At 39.5% G+C, this 21,274-nt stretch overlaps 1 protein-coding gene across 4 annotated transcripts in view; it reads left to right on the top strand.

Moving 5' to 3' along the window:
* epha3 (eph receptor A3) overlaps positions 1 to 21,274 on the top strand; it is an 83,770-nt gene that overhangs the window by 49,372 nt on the left and 13,124 nt on the right. For 3 of the 4 annotated variants that reach the window (XM_086050989.1, XM_086050993.1, XM_086050992.1), the window contains exons 6-13: positions 5,342 to 5,466; positions 10,521 to 10,683; positions 10,858 to 10,963; positions 11,415 to 11,479; positions 13,038 to 13,163; positions 15,061 to 15,246; positions 17,977 to 18,038; positions 20,523 to 20,732. In XM_086050989.1, coding sequence (XP_085907115.1) covers positions 5,342 to 5,466; positions 10,521 to 10,683; positions 10,858 to 10,963; positions 11,415 to 11,479; positions 13,038 to 13,163; positions 15,061 to 15,246; positions 17,977 to 18,038; positions 20,523 to 20,732 — 1,043 coding nt within the window. The remainder of the gene's footprint in view (positions 1 to 5,341; positions 5,467 to 10,520; positions 10,684 to 10,857; positions 10,964 to 11,414; positions 11,480 to 13,037; positions 13,164 to 15,060; positions 15,247 to 17,976; positions 18,039 to 20,522; positions 20,733 to 21,274) is intronic. The other variant, XM_086050990.1, reaches the window with a different exon arrangement.

Here is a 21,274-nt window from a genome sequence, read left to right as displayed (position 1 = left end):
AGGAGAGACACAGCAATTGAGTGGATGGAGGATACAAGACAAACAATGCACGGGTGGAACAATTTACCAAGGCGCTATCTGAAATATAGGACACACTGAGAAATTCACTGGATTATTGTTGTGAAGTTGCGTGAAGGCCATAAGTATCAAAGTGGACATGTGAAAGAACGGAAGACGAACAATTTGTTGTCTCATGCTTGGAAGCTTTTCTCTTGGCACCTTTGCGAAGGAAGAGGGAATCTAGACATCACTCCAACTCGGAAACAATGCATTGAAGTTATTTTGGTAAAATCATTTTCTCAAAGAATGAATAGCAATACTAGACTTGCTGTGTTTGGTGGCCCACATGTGGCTCACACGTTATTTTAATATTTGCATTTGTGGCTGCAACTGCTGTGGCTATGATATTGTTTAGACATTACCGGCCCAGCTTAATTTCTTTTGCTCGATATTATTTGCTTTTTTTGTTGTTGTTATTGCAGATATGGAATGGTGTCCGTAGCTTTTTTTTTTTTTTTTAAATTTATTGTTGGTATTGTTTTTTTTTGTTATTGGTTCAATTCTGAGACCAAGCAACCCAAGGTGCTCCAGGATGTTCCGTCCAAACAAATACTGTATGGTATATTTACAGCTGTATGGCATGCCTCTTATAAATATCACAGGTGCCACTTTATATCGTCCTCCAGCAATTGTCTCCTACTTGTACTTTGTGATGACACACTAGGATAGATATCTGGGTCACAAGCAGCAGGACAGAGGAGGGAGACGGCGAGTAGTCACGAGACACAAAGGAGTCTTAACAAACTGCACGCTATCTAAATAGCGTGAGGTCTGAACGCTGTCTCGACTCAACCCTTCTGGATACAGCATGACCTGGATGACATTTGAAGTAATAACTTGTGGCAGAGGCACACAGAGAAATACCGAAACATATCATCATCACTACTCCCACGCAAGATAATATTCCTGTCCCCTTTTTTTATTTAATGCTTTAGCCATTAATTTAATGTTCATGTTCAAATATACTTACACTAATCATAAATGCTTGATATTTAGAAGTCAAGCCCAGGCTACAGGATGATCATGTTCAATGAATGGAGCCTGACATCTCAGAAATGAAAATGTCATCCGTTTCACAGGCAACCTTAAAATAACAATGGGCTCCCAAAGCTACCATCCTTTTTAAAAAGACATTGCACCAAAGATCTACAGCAGCTCTCAGAAGAACAAGAGGTCCTTGTTTTGATTAATTGTCTTTAATTGTTTTAGACTTTATTTGGGACAATTGGCCATTTTACCTACAGGAAATACAAAAAGAATCATATACTGTTGAGTTGGTTTTCCTTTGGTTGATAAAACAGCTTCAATGCTCAATCAAGGATTTCAGAGTGTATCCATGGGAATGTTTGTGCCACAAATAAACAATTTAGAGTCTTAACATAACATGCATGTTTTAGGAAAGTTTATGAATAATCAACATTTATTTCACTGTTCTGTACAGCACATTGTTGGAGGAGTCAACCTTTAGCAACCCACATGAGGCAAACACATGGGATGATTACGGTCTATTCAGTTGTGTGGCATCAGTCAGGCAGTATGAACTCATAAAGCTACAAAGCATTTATTATGAATGTTTGCTATAATTACGTTGCGTGGTCCCAGATGGGTTATCTTATAGATGATAAGGACCAGACATAATTTAAATGACACTACATGGATTAGTGGCACATACGGTCGATGTTCTGCTTTTGTTTATGTTTGTTCATGTATGTGTGACAGAGTACTGGGCCACTGAAATTTGCAAAAACACATTTTTGACTGTGTGGTTGAGTAGGGCTTTATTATTGTTATGTTAACTTTTACAATCTGTGTGGCTAGTCAGGGGGATTTTTTCTGAATATATATTGAAGTGTGCTTATGAATGCTAAGGGCTACATGTGCGCGGAATGCTAACAACTATCGTTGAGTGATTGTCAGAAGAGATGGAGCTTGCTACATTGTTGATCATCACACAAAGATGGAGGCAGAGACAAATGCTTTGAAGCTGAAAGACACTATGCACTCCACCCGACATACTGTACGTGCATGTCTCAGTAGAATATCTCCGCCTGCAGCTGTACACTCTCCGTTGGCCCTGGGAGTTTACAAGGATTAAGTATGTCGGTGCGCCAGCCCCACCTGATCTACTCACACATAGAGATGCCAAAGCAGTTAAAAGATGGATTAAGTGTTTCCCTGGGTAGTAGCAGTGTGTCCGGGCAGTGTTGTCAGATAGATTTCCTCCTCTCATCTCTTTGCCCTCCAACTCATGGTCATCCGGATGTTGACTAAATCTGTGATCTACATTTAAAGCAGTTTAGTCCAATAGTAACCGTCTGAACTGCTCCCGAGTCTGATAGATGGGAAAAAAATGCTGGCACATACAGTGCTGTACTAACAATAAAAATAGTCACTGCTAGCCATTTTCACCCATTTAACCTGAACATACAATAAAGTCAGACATAATATATATAACTCACCACTTTCAATAAGGGATAGATTTAGTCTTTGATACCGATGTAAATGAGATTCCATCCACTTAGGGCTAAAGTGTGAGGATAAGAGGTAATTTGGATTTTTTGGCTTCGTAGAAGGATTATGCAAAAACTACAAAACGATTTCCATTGGGAGTGGTGACACATGGCGCTGCTGGGTAAGAACCCATTTCAGTCTGATGAGGAGCCGAATAAAGGTGCGGATACTATAATGTGTTTTCACTTTTCATTGGACAGTCCACCGGAATTGAGGCCTAGTAGGGCAGTCACCGATCAGATCCCACAGATAGACCAGTACATGTAGTGTTTGATTGGAACAGTATGGCCTGTCACATTGTGATTTTTCAATCATAAAAATAAGATGGACAAGTTTTGGATTCAATAGCTTTAGTAGAGTTCTGAGGTCGAGTGAAGTCTGCATTTTGAGCAACTCACATAGAACACTGTTTTAATATAATGGTTCAAGAATTACAGGGTAATTATAGTGACATACACTTTTTAATTATTATTTCAGTATTTTTACGAGGCTTTAATTTACTTTTAGTAATGACTTCAGCGCATTAAGTATATTTGAGTAATAGTGTGCTCCCTGGCCAATGGTCCTTACGTATGACAAGTATTCCTATAAGTGCCACTTAAATCACTTATTAATGGCTCCACAGGCCAGTTTTTAATCCATTATTGACCTTGTGTAGAACCTAAGTCATAAAGTTACACTATAGACAAAAATAAGAGACAACAAATTAAACATGTTGCACTAGACAAGCCGAAAGAGTGAGGGGGATAAAGAAAGATCCAAAACGACGATACAAGGAACTTGAAGCTGCCCTGAAGCTACTCAGACACTCAAACTCATTACCAACATAAACCACAGTGCCAATAAAAAGCACAGCCTCACCCCAATATCAGAACCAAGGGGGGGAGCATGAGTGGGCGGTATGGAAACAGATTCTTCCCATCTGGATTCATTATAGAAAAAAAAAAAAAAAAAACTTCCAGCAGAAATGCACTTGGGTATATGCATGGGAAGACAAAAACACACCCATGCCCGCAAAGGCACACTCTGTGGCTTTGCCATACCAATCAACCAAAGCTCGAACATTTCAAAGACAAACATGTTTTTTCCTGTGGTCTAATGAAATTAAAAGTCAATGCCTCAGATGGAGAGTAAACCCCGGAGCTGCCTGGCAATTAGAGAGCAGTTAAAAAAAAAAGGGAATTGAGAATGTGAGTGTAGAAAGACCAAAAAGGACATATGGCGCACAGAAAATTACCAGAGCGGGACCATGTGAACATCCTGAGGTGAATGATTGTCGAGGAAAACAGGAGAAAAAGGACCAAACTCCCCCAAATTTAGGGGCCAATGAGCCAGAAAGTTAGCTGATGCATTGTCTTTCAAATTAATGCCACAATGGCATCAATAATCTGCAGCTATCGCTACGGTTGCCTCAAATTAAAGCTAGATGGATACCCTTTTTGTATGAAAAAAAAGTATCACACACCTCTTTGTCAAATAAAAAAGAACAACACCAATTCAAGATAAGTGTGACAAGAACTGTACTGAATCTTGTGTACTGAATCTTCCGAAGGTTGTCATTTGCCCTTACATATCTGTATACTCTATAATCGTACAAATTATTTTCTGTCATGTGAAAGGAAATCAGTAATCTGAGGGGCGTTCATGTTTGAAAAGGTGTTTCCACCTGCACAAATTAGGCCAAAATTGTACAACTTGACAGGTATGCTTTCATCAACATCGGTGGTAGGAGTCGGTAGTCAAACAAGCAACAGGGAAATGGGGGTCACACGGGAGATATGGCTGTATTTATGGCACTCGTTCCCTGTGCTCATTAAACTCAATTCAAAATGCTTATTTTCGCTCTACTATGTCCTCTATATTTGCTCCTACACAGCTGCGTTTCTCAGCTGCGCACTACAACTGCAAATGGCTGATGAATATTCAGTATGGGGGCGGACTCGGGACAGTTTCATTGGTCCACTGTGACATGTTCGCTAATTTTAGATTTTAGGTAAATCTAAATGATGGCTTGAAGCTTGTCAGTAAAAATTCATAGATAAACTGCATCACATTAAATCTGCACAGTTCAAAACATGGGAAAAAAAAGTAGCAGCTTATAGTCCAAAAATACAGTACTCCACAAACATTTACATAATTATGTTTCCTTGATGTAATGTCCAGGTGCCCCCAATACATTTTTCCATGCTGTGCAACCAGCCATGTGTATTTCTTTGCCGGAACGACCTTCAACAGCAAGTATATTTGTTCATTTTAGTGCAAATAATATTTTTTTTTCCAATATGGTCTTTTGCATTAGACGTTTCAAATATGAGATGCTGTATTTGTATAGACTGAAAAAACATAGAAGTTTTCTTCTTTAACCCATGGTCCTTTAGTGCGCTCAGGCACACAGGAACTATGCTTTGGGCATTGGAGGAGACATCATGTATTTGTTTAGGTAGGGGGATATGTTAGTTATATAGGCGAGTTAAACTGAATTACGATATCTAAATACTCTCCTCTAGTAACTATGTCTCTGCCTTTGCATGAGAACTGTGTGCGTGTTGTTTGCATTTGCAACTTTGTGTAAATCATCCATATACAACCACCACTCTAGGGCTATATTCTTTAATGTGGCCCCACTGGGCAGAAAACTGGATTAGTCTAACAGGAACCATAGACAATTGCCAGGATGCAACATCGACAACTGAACTTCCACTGAACCTCCATATAGAAGACCTCACTGTCTCACATGCTCTATTTTTCTCTCTTATTTTTTCCTACCCAGCTCCCTCTCCAGTAATAGTGATCAAAAAGGAGAAGACATCACGGAATAGCGTTTCCTTGTCTTGGCTGGAGCCAGAGAGACCGAACGGCATTATTCTCGACTACGAGATCAAATACTATGAAAAGGTTGGTACTTACTAGATCACATCACTTATTTTCACTTATGAGTGTAAACAAAAATGCACACCAGCAGTGTAACATTAAATGTCAACCATATTTTTTTTCCAGCATGATGACTGACTTCTAATTTGTTCTAAATTTCAAAACTTCAAAGCTCTGCTTTTTGATGCATCTGGTGTGATGCAAAGCTATTATAGTCAAGGAAAACCAACAAAATAACTAAAACGCAAATTAAAAAAAACACATTTTTTTTGTTAATGAAATAAAATATGTATGAAAATTCTTAAAAAAAAAGGGAAAACTGACTGAATCTAAAACCAGTAGTTCATTATAAATGTATGTGTGTTTGGTCTTGCTGGACATTCGAAGCTACAACACAATACTTAGTCACATTTTTTCACCCACTAAATAGTTTAATCTATTAAAAAGTTCAAAGGCAAAATATATTGTGTTTGACAGAACCCTCTCAGGATTCTGATCCTGTACAAATGGCATTACTCCTAATAAAGTAGAAGGCACTTAAACACCTGTGCAACTCAAGTTTAAAACAAATTAAGTTTCTTGGGTATCCTAGACAGCAGGATGAAGGTTAAATGTGATACGGGAATATAATGAAGTACAGTGACATCTTAATGTAAACCGTGAATGCAAATTTAAACGATTCTTGTGTTTCGGCAAATTGCATGATGTTATCAAGGATATCCAATTAAAATCAGCCCCAAACTTACTCAACTTCCCCACCTGCTTTTGTGAACTGAACCCTTCGAATCAACTTCTCATTCCTCGTCTAGTCATCTTTATCATGTTTCTCTCTGCCTTTTCTCTTATTCTCACCTTTTTTTCCACATTTCATGTTCTGCCTCTCTCTCATCTTGTCCTCCCCTCTCCTTAATGGAGTTTTTTTATTTTATGGCAGACACTAAACGGGGTCGTTCATTCCTCTGTGAGGGAAATTAGCACCGAACGAATTACACTGGCTTTCAGCACCGCTGCGACTCCATAGCTGACATTTGATGGTGAAATTAGCCGTTGATGCAAGTTTAGTCACTCGAGCAGATTCACTGTGTGTATGTGAGAAAGAGAGTGTGCGCATTTGTGCATGTGACAGCAAGAGAAAGAGAGAGAGAGTGAGAAAAAAGTGCATGCGTGTCCCCAGATCACAGTTTGCTTCAATGCCAACTCTGGCCCCTAATCTCTTGATTAGTAGGCAGACAGAAGCAGTCTCCTCTCTAAACTCTGTTCCCTGCTCAGCCACCCTTACCTAAGATGCTAATAGACGGCTGGAAAACAGCAAGGGGAAAAGTTAATGGCTGATACTGTGCTTTTTCATTCACACACGCTTGCACACACACCACTAAACCACAAGATGCTAATTCATTACAAAACGATGAAGAAATGAAAAGGTGGGTTTTAAAATGGCGTAAAGCACAGGGCCTTTGCATAAATCCGTGTTAGTCACATCCAGGGACACGTAAGGACATGCACACAAACTCTAACACACTTTCCAGAGGATTCTCCACAGCGGCCACTGATTTTAAACTTCAGACAAAGGGTTCTTCCATGCAGATGGGTGAACAAGGACACCAGTGGGAGATCCCCTTAAAAATAGTGTATTCTGGACGGCTGTTTGAGGTGAAATGGCATGCCAAGGCTGAAGGCCACATTGGAGCACAAAGACACACGTTTAAAAAAAGGACGGTGAGACAGACATGCAGACAGACATGCGCGATATTTGAAACAAAAGACTCGCCGCGGCCATTGAAGCCCCACTGCGAAAATAGACAATAGAAGATGATGTAGACGGAAAAAATGGGCTTCCAACTAAGCTTAATCCGTTTATTTTTTTAAGGTCCCCGTCTTTCGTTTATCGCCTACAAAAAAGGGTGTGCATCATAAGCGGAATGACCAGCTTTGCTGGTTTGTTTCTGTAACCCGGTGCACCTTATAACTCGGTGCTCCCTATGTATAGAAATTCCCCAAAATAGACCTTTTCATTGAGACTGTGCCTTTTAATCTTGTGTGCCTCGTAGTCTGAAAATCACAGTACACGCAAATTTCAACATTGTTTTCCTGTAGTTTCACACATGATAATGTGCCACACAATTTCCGCAGGAAACTAAACGGCAGCAGATTGAGTGTGTTGAGCAGGGATGGCCATAAAAAGGCCTTTTCTGGGTGGCAGCATGTGTTGCTGGGAAACCTGGAAGTGCTTTTCAGCATTAATAGTAATTTCGCAGATGTGGAAGTTGCACAAGATGCCACGAGCACCAAGACACTCACTGTATCATCAAAGATTTTCAGCTTCAAGCTGGTCAAAATCTGGATGTCCTTTTCCTCCTCGCCTGGAGGACACAATTGTCCATGATGTTCAAAGGCAGTGTGGAATGAAGACTCATTACACTTCAGCACATTTAATGATAGTTTCTACTACAATAATTTGGTGGATCACTCTTGAAATCGTTTAATCGGTATCGTTTAAGCAGATGCACTTTATCAGAGATAAAGCTTTCTGTAGATTTATGAATGGAATAATCCCAAGGATGTGACTTGTATGGCGTGCATGACCCTTGAAACGGACCATTTATCATGTGTGACAAGGATTCATATCTGGCAAAAAGGTTGTTGCACATTAGATTTTCAGAATTGTTAGCTACTGGTCTGTCGAAACAACATTAGATGCACCGAAGGATTAAAAAAAAAATGATGCAAACTGCTGAACCACAAGTTGAGCTCAAATGGTGTCACTTAGCTGCAGCTGTATGAAAGTGGAATATGATGACTTTGTATTTGTATTACTTTCCCCTTGTGGTTTTATCCAAATAAATTTAAATATAAAATACATAATATGATAGATTTTGTATGATTTATTGTTTCAACCAGAGAGGGCCTCTAATGGGTGCGAAATTCTCCACATTCAGTAAAAAATCAGTTGCGGTTGTGGCAAACCACTACAGTTCTTGCACATGTTATCAATGCAATCTCTAGAGCACAGAGGCCTTCGCATGCAGAAGTTTGGTGTGTTTATTTGGTCTTACATGGAAAGAATCCTGTTTAGCATTTTTGTGTGTATGTTTATACAAGCAATAATTTTCTTCAGCTTTGTTTAGATTGCCAAAGCGGCATTACGGCAATAGTGGTGATCTATAGTGGTCTGGCGAGACACACATGGACAGCCCATAATCACAGTGTGCCATTGCTATGCTTTGCTTCCTCAAACACAGACACATACACACACACACACACACACACACGCACACAGAGGTCGTCTTACCACACCTGTGTGTGATTTTAAAAGGGATCCCATGCTGTCCTGGCCATTGAATGGTGACAAGCCGTGAGTGGATTTATAGTTGAGATGAAGAGTTATCCTGATGCAGGCCTGCTGTATCAGTTACCTCCTCACACACATACCAGTTTAAAAAGCTTTGTGCTCTATAAAACTCTAATCCCGCCATTACTGGGCGTGAAGTCCTTTTCATATTGCCCTGTGTGTGTGTTGCCTTTTACAATAATGGCCTGTAAATAAAACAGTCTGTAGAATGAGGATTCAACTGTCTTGGCATGGTTTGGACTTTAATGCGCTTGCCTTTGTTGAGACACACAAGGCTCATTTTGTGGGTTGTTAAATTAATCCTATTTAGGTTGTTGAACCTTGTTTTATCCCCCTTGTTTGTCTTCAACTATTTATTTTGTTGGAGTGAATTGGTCTAACACTGCTTGTAAGTCAGTTTCAAGATGAGACAGGGGCAGGAGGCAAGAATGGAGAAATGTGATATGGGATTAGTGTAATGGGTCAGTAGTCATTCCTCTTAATGGCATTTTACTAAAGTTGAGCGAGGGTAGGGTGTATGCATTCCAACTGCAAATCTCAAATGATTTATAAAAGTATGAAATGAAAGAAACTATAAGGCCAGGATGTTTATCATTGCTGTCCTAATTACAATTTAACCATCTGTGTGCAAAGGGGTAATGCATCCATGTGCAAAAAACATCACTGCCTAGCTACAATTCAGTTGTATTTAACATTTTGCATTTGCCTCTAATCTTTAATAACTGTTTTTAAACATTTCTGTATGTACAGTTTTCACTTCACTTTAATGTTACTTTAATTAACTGAATCATAATTCAAGTAGTAGTAGATAATAATCTTTCCCATGTTTGATAAACTGTTATCCACTACTGTATTTTAAAATTGGTTCTTGAAGAACTAACATTTTATTAGGTGGTTCTTACTGAAAAAAGTTTGAGAACCACTGTCCTTTCTTGCTTTTTTCTTTTATTATTCATTTGAAAGGGACCTGCGTAAATGTACCAAAGTTAGCAATAGCTAATTTACATTCGTAGTCCCTTGAGAGGTAACATAAAACAGGACAAGATATATCAACAAGACATCCTTCAAAATCCACGCTTTCACAATAAATCTACAATCTAAAATGCCTAAGTATAAGGACTGAAGTCCAGATATGTTGGTCCTCTCCTGCCGCTTGGGTACGACGAAGACAAGAGTCCGAAACTACTGTGTAGGGTTGTCGAGCAATACTGTTAACACTGGTTAAAAAAAAAAAAAAAAGGTAAAGTTTTATAAATTTACTTCCATAAAATAGTTTTGAATAAATCTTTCAATTAAAAAATTGGAGTGGCGCCCCCTTAATGGGACAAGCTGAAAGTCACGACATAAACTAACGAAGCATCTCCCCTCAACTTAATAAACATGCAAATTTACTAGTCAATCAATTCTATCATCTGAAAATGTCACGTCATAGACTCTAAAGTGTGATTTCCATCTCGCATACATGATTCCACATCTGGTTGCAAGGTGAAGACTCGCTTTTCTTGCTTTGCTTTATCAGCATAGATCAGCAGGAAAATTGTCGTAAAATCGGGAGGCCATAATTCATCAGATAAAGGGAAAGCTGTCAAACTGTCTGCATTGTTTGGGTGTGTGTGCTTATGACGGCCGACACTCTCAGATGACACTCTGCACATGTTGTATTCATTAATATTTAGACCCAAGGCTATGTATTTAATTTCTCTGTCTGTATTTCTGCCTCGTCTGCTAGGAGGAGCAGGAGACCAGCTACACAATCCTTCGGGCCCGGGGTTGTAATGTGACTCTGAATGGTCTTAAGCCCAACACTGCCTACCTACTGCAGATCCGAGCCCGCACAGCAGCTGGATACGGAGCCAGCAGCCCCAGTTTCCAATTTGAGACGAGTCCGGACTGTAAGTGGTTGCTATCACGCACAACATATCAACTGTGGTTTCCAGAATACAGTTTTTAAACCAAGTGTTCCAACAGACATTGTGTCCATTCTTTGTAAATAACTTTTTGAATGTGATGTATATATCGGTGGCAACAGCAGGCGGCTCACGACAGTGTTGTTCTTTGTTTTTCAGCAGCCTTCTCCATCTCCAGTGAGAGTAGCCAGGTTGTTCTAATCGCCATTTCCTCAGCAGTGGCCATCATCCTGCTCACTGTGCTGCTCTACGTCTTGATTGGGAGGTCCGTCCACCAATGACTTGGCACAATTCTCTTGCTCTCACCTAACAACTTGATCGCATAGATTAGATTAAACATGGGCATCACAAGAAATATAAGTAATAATTAATGATTAATTGAGTGATATTTTTGATATATTTTCCATATCGCTAGGTTGGCAAAGATACCCAGCCCTGATGTTTTCCGAACAAGAACTGTATGAACAATAATAACTGCTTGGTAACTTAGCTGCCTGCTTGTGTGCTTATTGGAAGACGTTAATAGTGTGGCACTGATATTGGCACTCTGGTAAAAAAAAATTACAGATTCTCCCGCAGTTAGTAATGTGTGTGTATGATTTTGCACTCATACACACTCATGCGCTCACGCACACACACGTACACTAAACTGGGCCAATGGGTGAAGCCTTATTAGACGTGGCACAGCTTCTGACCTTCTCTATTTGGATTGGCAGGTTTTGTTGCCACAGCAAATCCAAACATCCTGATGAGAAAAGACTGCACTTTGGCAACGGCCACCGTAAGTACTGGACTGTTTTTCTTCTTCAATCTTTCCTGTCTCCACTTCACAGTTCACTGAACTCCAATTAGCTGGTTGCGTTATAAATTACTTGAATGTTTCATTCCTGTTGATGGTTCTTTCTCACAGTATTTTCACACTTCTAAACAAACAACGGTCTGATGGGAAATGTTAGCAAAGCTTGACATTGTTGTATTCTGTACTGCAGTGTTTCCCTACCATTACTGAGCCAAGGCACGTATTTTATATTCGAAAAATGTCATGGCACACGACCAAACAAAAATGTCACAAAAACTTTACAAGATACATATACTGAAATAAGATGATGTGTGGTGGTTGTGGAAGGGCATTTTATTGTATGGTCCATCATCTTAAATATACATTATTTGTAGTGTACAAATACTCATTTTCAGACCAATTAATTGAAATTGGATAATTTCTTTCGGCACAGCGGATGATCTCTTATGAAGGTCTAATGTGCCGTAGCACAGTGGTTGGGTGTGTAATGGGACTTACTTCAAGTTATTTCAGTGGATGGTATGTGGGAAAACATTTATACATACAACATTTGAGAAAGGAATAATAAATAACTTCATATTGCACGTCGTCTAGCAGAAGTCATTTCCATTTATACTTGTCTAACCAGGGATTACTTTTGCAATGCAAACAAAGAAAGCTAAAGTAGAGGAAAAAAACAGACGTCCTAACAGAAAGGAAGGACATGTATACTGCATATGACGGGCATTCAGAATCAGGATTGCTTAATTATTGCAAAATATTTTTATTTTACTTTCTACCTTTTCCTTCATATACTTTAGCCGTTAACCTTCATAGGTATAAACCACAGAATTCCAAAAGAAGGCTCTCGACTCATGAATAATTTAGATGGGTCAAGATGTGACCATAAACTATCCAATAGGGGAGTCCAGTTGAAAAACGGTTGCTTTTTTCTTTCTTTACATTTTTATCAGTCTTAAAATTGCAGGAGTCCTTCTAAACTCAAGTGAATATGAAGTTTGATTCCGGTGAAAGTTTTGTCTGACTTGGAATACCTGAACACTGAGGTAACGCGGAATCTAATAAAAAGATTTTGCAATGTGAAAACCATGCAATTTTCTGTCATCCCTTTCCTCTTTCACCTCACTGAAGCCAAGATGACACAATGTAACACAAATGAACAGCAGCAAAGTATTATTTGCATCTGGTCATGATTGGGCTGGAATTTTCCCTAAGATGATCAACTTAGTTTTTCTTTTTTACTTGGATAGATGCCATTCTTATCATCATTTAGGAACATCTGTACGGCTGTTGTAACATGTGTTAGAGTGATATTAACTGGCTTCTGCAGAGTATCCTCATGTATCCTGACATGTTAGAAACTCAGTGAGATTAGATCATTTTAAAAGTTGGAAGCGATTGCTCTTTTTTTTTTGGTTCGTTTTTCTTTGTTTTGATGAAATCACCGCACCCCAAGGATTTAATGTTTAAACATCCTGAGCATTTATTTAAGAAGTGACAATTCTTGAATGATCATGTGAGCTGCTCTTTCCTGCTCCAGTGCGTCTGCCAGGTATAAAGACCTACGTAGACCCCCACACATACGAGGACCCAAGCCAGGCTGTGCATGAGTTTGCAAAGGAGCTGGATGCCTCCTGCATCGCCATTGATAAAGTGGTGGGAGCAGGTAAGAATCAACTATACGGATACTGTCAATTTAAAAAAAACATACATTGCCATGCAAGTATATTTAAAAAAAAAAAAAAAACATGTCTACCCAGAATCCTATCCTTCCTCACTTTCACTTTCTCTTCCCTCAAGCTTCATTCAAATCAGTCGCGCAAAGGAGCTACAAAAAAAGGAGCACATGCAAGGCTCCCGGGTTTAAGTGCAGTGGCGAGTTATGTTAAGTATATGCCATATAGTCTACTGCGGGGAATGATAATTCATTTTAATGCCCCGGCCTCTTCAAAGCTCTGTGATGGGGGAACACAAATGATAAATGAAAGCAAGTTTGTTGTTGTTAATTCATTTAACCTGTTTCCTTTTCTTAATTCCCCTTCAAGAATCCTGTCTTACTCCACATATTGAATATTTATCAACTATACGACAAAGATTTTAAATGCGTTTCAGTTTGTTTGAGGTTTATGACGACGTGAAAAAAATGGGGTGTATACATCTTATAAAAAGTATATAAAAGACAAATGGGGATGTAGATTTAGACGCGAAGATGCAAACGTCTCAGTCTACTCTCAACTGGAGATGGAAAATCTGTATGTGAGTAATGAAGACACGCAAATATAACTGATAAACTCCTAATTAAGCCTGCACACTTCTTTAAACATTGTTATCTTATTAACAATTTGTTAAGTCTTGATGAACCATTTACATTACATTACGGATTAATAGTGCACTCCAAATAATAACACATCCACTTTGCCTTGTTGCCATAAATGCCGGTACCGCATTAATGATATTTAATTTTATGTTAAACTGCTGTTGGTCATTTACAACTATTTAGGAACCAATTTATATGCCATTTAACGGGTAACCTTATTGCATACTATGTAATACATAAAGTCTCATTCAGCGTGGCCCTTCAAGTTATCATCTATCTCAGATAGCCTAACCAGACTCTGATCTTCTTGCAAAATGGTGATTGCGTGTTAAAAGACAGAACAGTTTTTTTTTTTTGGTGTGTGTGTTTTTTAAATGGGACTTTCCCATCAAAGTGAGATACCCGGCTCCACTTTAAACAGGAAGTGAATGAGTGTCCCTAATCAAGCCTTATTAAAATGAGATCTCCACTCTGTGGGGGTGACCACAAAAAGAGCTCCTTTACCCTGTCTGGTCTGCTCACTGCCGGACGGAGCAGAGTAGGAAAGAACAGGCATGATGTTGGTATTTAGACAGGTTGTAATTATTCTGGCCTAAATTCTTCCAGACCCCGTAGCTTCACGTCCAGATTTTGACCCATGCTCTGTGTTCCACAGTTGCACAGGGAAATTATAGTGTAGGCCAGAGGAAGCGCGAGATCTACAAATGTCTTAGCTCTGACATCACCTAGCGCTCCATATGCATATACGTTGTCGAGTCCGCATTCTTGATCCACTTGTCTAAAGCCGGGCCAAATCCCTGTAGCCAGCTGCGGCATTGATGGTTGCATTTGAAGCATGCAGTCTCCCTGCACCACTTACTGTACATTGTGCAAAACACACACACTGGCACGGGATGAAGTAAACACGCACACATCCCCTCACCAGCAAGGAATTCTAATCAGAGCGCATTGAGTCACCTTGCATCCAGTTGTACTAACAGACAATAAGGCTGTGTCAACAGGAGGGGAATTTTCCCCATTAGCCATTTTTATTTGTATTAATCAAGAAATGCACTTAGCATGTAAGTTTACTGTTAGATTGCTACACAAACAGTAAGTCACAGTTTCCATCTTTGAGATGTGTAACTTTTTTGAGCAAGCCTCTAATATGTCGTCTTTGCAAAGTGTAATTAGACCTAAGGAAAAATTAAGCTCTTCCTCAAAAGACGAAGTGTCTTTTTGTAAATCTGTCATGTTTGACATTTAGGCGAGTTTGGTGAGGTGTGCAGTGGTCGTCTGAAGCTACCCAGCAAGAAGGAGATCTGTGTGGCCATCAAGACGCTAAAAGGAGGATACACGGACAAACAGAGGCGAGACTTCCTTGCTGAAGCGTCAATCATGGGACAGTTTGACCACCCCAACATCATCAGGCTGGAGGGTGTCGTGACACGCAGTAAGTAAGATGAATTCTTCATGACACAAAGGCACTTTAAGTCTCTGTTGACCTCACTCGATGACCTCTTCTGGATTTCCTTTTCAAAGTCAAATGTTTAACTCTTTGTTTCATTTGACACTGTCGAAGAATACACCAGGAAACGTTTGACATATGATTTGTATCCACATTCCATGACACATCCATTCTCTCTGGAGTCTTTTTACCAATTCCGATCTGAAAATGTCTTTGACAAATGGCCCTAAAGTGGCCGACACTTTAGGGAAAATCGCAGCGGTTTTATCGAGTTGCCGTGGTGTAATTCTCTGCAGATCAATGTAACTCTGATCAAAGCTGTGTCCTTAGTGGGCATAAATCCATATCTCTTGCTTGCTCCCCTCTGGGTCTCTTTATAGGACTATCATCAGCGCACAGAAGGAGTCTTTAAAAAGGAATGAGTGCAAAAAAACAAAATAATGAGTCTGAACTTTGTCGCTGAGAAACATGCCTGGCCTCTATCTTTCCCTGAGGCACCAGCCTTGTTAAGAAGCACTGCTATATAGTGACTAAAACACCGAGAGCCTCTGCTCACTTAATTGTCCTCAATTTTTGCTTTCCCTTGTTTAATCTCCCTCAGTCTAATTCTCTTATTCTCTTGTGTGATCTCACTGTCTAAATTGCTCCATGCCCCTTTTTAATTCAGTTCAGCTGGATGGTTTGACTTTGCAGAAAGTACTACACCCACCCCAAGAAATCAATGCCAGCCCTAAACCTGATAAAAAAAAATAAAAAAAACATTAATTGTTCATCATTTATTTCTGTTTTTAATTGTCCTTACGCAATGCTTGATTTTTCTTCACATTTGATTTACCGGTAAATAGATTAAATTGTCGATTAACGTGTCCTACATACCACACATCTCACTATAAAACACCAAATGTTTGCTGGAGAAACATGTCCATAAGCCAATAAAATATATGTAGAATCTTAATACATCACTCCTTTCTTCTGCCTGTGTGTGCGCACATGTGCATATATGCATGCTGTGTATTTGTGCGTGAGAAAGTGAGTGAACATTTGGAGAGATACGCTGAACATATGCGCATGAGTTGGAGTAGCCCGGGAGCAGTGCTCGATTTTAGGTTCATTTGGTCTGCACTCATACAAGTTACACACGCGCACACGCACGCATGCACACACACACACACACACACACACACGGGTGATTTATTAAGATGCTCCTGTTAATTCTTAATCCTGAGAGTTTCACACCACATTTACCTTGCTGCTTTCGGGTGATCCACAGGCTGCATATTTTCTGAGACACACATGCATGTATGATGCTCTCACACACACCCACACACACACACACACATACTCAGTCATCCACATGAGCAGAGCGGCACAACAAAGGGGCTGCAGGGCCTTTATCTATGTTGCCAATGCCAAGGGAGAAAAGGATGGAAGTGATGAGGATTGAAGACATGAGGGAGGAACCTGTGTGTGTGTGTGTTCCACTCACTTACAATAAAATGTTCTTCTAATAAATGCAGACATCCATCAGTATGTTGTAGGAGTTTAAGCACAGATGTAAAAGCTACGATTGTAAAAGTAAGCTTTGTGAGTTTATTGAGACAAACTATCTTACACTAGACTAGACTTTCAACATGGAGTGAATCAAAAAGTAAACATTTTTCATAAAAGGGGTGTTAACTTTGGGCAAGAGCTTCATTATGAAGTATTACTTCAAGCAGTTTTTTTTGTCCATAAAACATCATCTTCTTTGTGTGTATTTTAAATATGACAATACTGAGGTCTGACAACCAAATGTCAGAAGAAATTACTAGAAGTGGTATTCATGGTGGAGACCGTCCAAAAACAGGTGGATTTGCATCTTTTTTTGATTCCTGTTCCTGGATTTACTTATCATCTGAAAATAATGAAGTCATTTTATTTTAAACCATAAAGCCCCTTCCTTAAGTACTAAATAAAAACATACAGGTTAGGGACAGTATACTCCCACATAGCTCAAAACAAATCTTGTGCATTCTAGTTTCATGTCATAACCTAACTATTCTGTTGGCATGTCCAATGACAATCAGTACACTGCACACTGATTTGTCACACAAGTGATCGTAAATTGAAACCATCCTACTTATGTGGTTTATATGGTGTAGTTTGAAATGCTAGATGGCATGCTGCTCAAACAGTAATTGATATCATCTATTCGCTTGCAGCCTGCTTTGATTTAATTAAAGTGATCAATCACGACTGGGATGGCAATGCTATTTCTTTCATTCAGGGTGATAGATTTGTTACATTTAACATGCAGTTCCATCACTGCCACATCTGATCCAGATGTGAGGACAGTTCACATATGATGTGGAAAGGAGAGGAGGGGCAAATTCATCAGGATAAAATGGAGATGGAGCATATGGCTGATGGCAAGTCAAGAGTGAAGCAGTGACAACAAAGCCATCTGGGACACAACAAGTCTTGATGCCAGGCCTGTTGATTTAACAATGGCTGGTTTAGAAGATGCATAAAGTGTTTTTTTTTTCCCCGCTCCTGCGTAATAAACCTCATGCTGGCTGTAGTTTGAAGCAAAAACGTCACTCTTGATTGCTGACCTTCTGGAGCCACTCAACTGAGTTCTGAGAAGTGAAAACTTCTTTAATTGATGTGGTTAGCATTATCGCTGCACGGATAACAAATAATGAATAGTAGTCATGAATGTCATTCTCTTTGCAGGTAAGCCTGTCATGATTGTCACCGAGTACATGGAGAACGGTTCGCTGGACAGCTTTTTAAGAGTGAGTACTCTCATGAAATTACGGGGACAAAAAAATGGCAAATATGCCCTCATGTCAGAAATATTGCCGATCAAAGGTTAACTCATTCACTGCCAGACATTTGCAGACTGTCTTTTACTCTTTACAAACATTTTAAAAATGATAAAAGTAAATTCCAGGGTTTGAATAGCTGTACCGTAAAAAAACAAGTAAATTTGTCAATGGCAGTGAATGAGTTAATGCGATAAATCTTCAGAAAAAGGGAAATAATGTACCATTTGACAAGTTAAGCATGAAATGATCGAACATTTTGTGGTGTTATAAATCTACCGACGACTGCCAAAATGTAAGTTAGCACAGCAAGTTGTGTGTTAACCACATACTTGACTTTCATTGGCTTCTCTATCCTCAAGACTTGTGTTTGATAAATGTTTGTTTACTTCCTCTATTTGTTTGCATTTACCGTAGCATTTACAAATAATATTATACCTCACGAGGGACCTGCAACAGAAAGAGAAACAAGTTAAACAAGGCTACATGATCGCACTCCACATCTGTTAATTCAAATTATGAGTCAGACTGCATGATGCCTTTTGTAGTCAATGTGAAATGGTCCGTGTGCAAAGAAGAATTGCAGTCATGGTGTCATAGCAAAGTGTAACGACAAAAACCACATCACAATCACAGCCTCTCCAGACAGCGGTGACTTTGCTTTCAGAACGGTTCATTTGCCAGCTACCTTTTCTAATTCAGTAAGCATGCACAAACAGTGATTCTGATGTTATTTTGCCTGTTCCAGAAATAGTGGAAATACATTTCCTGACCTTGTGCTAAAAACAAGACAAAAATATTGACCGCTCTCTTTAGGCTTTTCCAATCAAGGGTTCCCACAGTGATGTAAATAGATCCACCAAATATTAGGTCGGATGTCTTTCCTTATGTAACACTCGCAACTAATCACTGTCCAACGCGTAATCAGCATTATTGTCAATGAGTTTGTACAGTTCAGGTTCAGATTGGGTTCTCTGTAGATTATGTGCCCATTTCACACACATATTCATCATGCGAGGAGGGACTTTTTTATATTTTATTTTTACCATGTCTGTGCTCCTTAAAAAGGAGTGACCCGCCTCACTGAAATTAGTCAAAGCATGAGAGCCAAGTCATAACACTGACATCAAAGCTTGCAGACTCATGTTTTAGCCCTTTACCACGTCTGCACTGCATCATAGTTCATCCTGGAGGAGTAGCTGTTTGTTGGCATGTTGCCCGAGGCCTGCACTTCATCTCTGTAGACGTGTCATATGTGCACACACAAACACACACACCAACTCATAGCTTATGCATTATAGCATATGTCGGATCCTGGCGGGCTTTGAAGTGACAATTCCAGGTGGTCTGGCCACTAACTGCTGCTGTCGAAATGAGACGGTCAAGTCGGATTCATAAACAAAGTAAAACAACAAAAATGACTCATTTTATTCTGGTCTTGAAAATGATGTGATGTGAAGACGCCACATTTCCACGGACATAATCTCAGTTTAGTCACTCATATGCTAAATTTGACTCACAGACTGCTTTAGATGCAGCATTTGTATTGATATATCACTAGCAAATGGCAAAGAAGTATAAAACTGCTCATAAAACACTTTACACACTTCTCCCTGCCATGACAAACCAATGAAAGCGTATTTATTATGTCAATGTATTGCGCGACACCATTTTGCAATTGTTGTGTGGACTAATAAATGCCTTGGCACACTCAATAAATGAATCCATTGGGTATTGGGATGAATCGCCAGTGTCCCGTCTAAATCTTATGAGAGGATACAAAGACATTTTTGACAACTGCTACTTCCTGGAAATCTTTTGGTGAATTAATGATTTTGTTCAAGTTTGGCTATGGCCAGTGCACAAAGAAAAGGTTAATTAAAGTATGGTTGGATGAGTTGAGTGCAGAAACCCCCCAAACGGCCTCAGCCCCTTCAAACACACTTGGGGTGAACTAGAACAGAGCCAGGCCAACATTAGTGACCTCTGACCGCACAAATCAAAATTCTCTCAAGACAGTATGAAGTCTCCTGTTTCCTTATATTCGTATACTTTACCTATTATACGTGCCATAGCAATTAGTACTAATACCTTTGTGTGCCTAGTAAACGTGTTGTTTAGAAATGGTAAAAATGGAAAAACTGTATTAAGGCATTGATCAAATTAATAGCAAAAGATATGATTTAAGAGAACTTTACAGTGAATTTTCTGACTTCCTATTTCTATTTGGAGCACTGTGGGACTTTCGTCACCTCTGACTTTAAATGTGGAATGAAATGTCAAAGGTGCTTTTAAAAAATTAATTACAACACAGTGTTTTTTTTGTTGTTGTTGTTTTTTTGTGAAGTTATGTTTCTTGCAAATAGCCTACAAGGTGAGAATGGTGGTCCCCAACAAGAGCAATTTCAAAGAGTGACATTAACTTGTGCTCACGTTGAATTTTCTTTTTTCCAGAAACACGATGCCCAGTTCACTGGAATTCAGTTGGTTGGCATGCTGCGTGGCATCGCCTCAGGCATGAAGTATCTGTCAGACATGGGCTACGTTCACAGAGACCTTGCTGCACGAAACATCTTAGTCAACAGCAACCTGGTGTGTAAAGTGTCAGACTTCGGCTTGTCAAGGGTCCTGGAGGATGACCCTGAGGCTGCTTACACTACAAGGGTGAGCTCAAACACAAACCTGATGGTGCAGCGATTAAGTAGGACATGCCATAAAACCTTCTGGGTGGAGGAACTGAATTGAGAGTGTATTTTACTCGTTTAATAATGTACAATGTGAAATGAAGGTACCTATCTCAGATATTCACATTGTTGTCGCGCATGATTTTTAACATTGCCATACTCTGAGATAGAGCGGGAAAAAGTTTGTTGAAGAAAGTCAAAGATGTGTTAATATTTATATTGGAACTAGAAACAATTCTCTGCCAACATTTGAATGGCATTCCACTTACAGTACCAGCCGGCCTGGCATGCTGCAGACTTACAGCTGTGTTATTTTGCAGCATGTGTGTGGTCATTTTCATCACAGGGATAATATGGTCTAGACTATACACACAGCCCCTTTAAGCATGCTGCAATTTGCTGACCAATGATTGCTTGTCAAATAAACAGGCAGGGTGCCATTTGCCTTCCTAGAAATACTACATGAAATGTGGAATGATAAAACACAATAAATAAACAGAGGTATATTACAGTAACTGACAA

The sequence above is a fragment of the Filicampus tigris genome, chromosome 14 (assembly GCF_054856515.1).
Source record: "Filicampus tigris isolate MCC_2025a chromosome 14, RoL_Ftig_1.0, whole genome shotgun sequence".
In the NCBI taxonomy this organism is placed as follows: domain Eukaryota; kingdom Metazoa; phylum Chordata; class Actinopteri; order Syngnathiformes; family Syngnathidae; genus Filicampus; species Filicampus tigris.
This window is presented reverse-complemented; position numbering and strand designations above follow the sequence as displayed.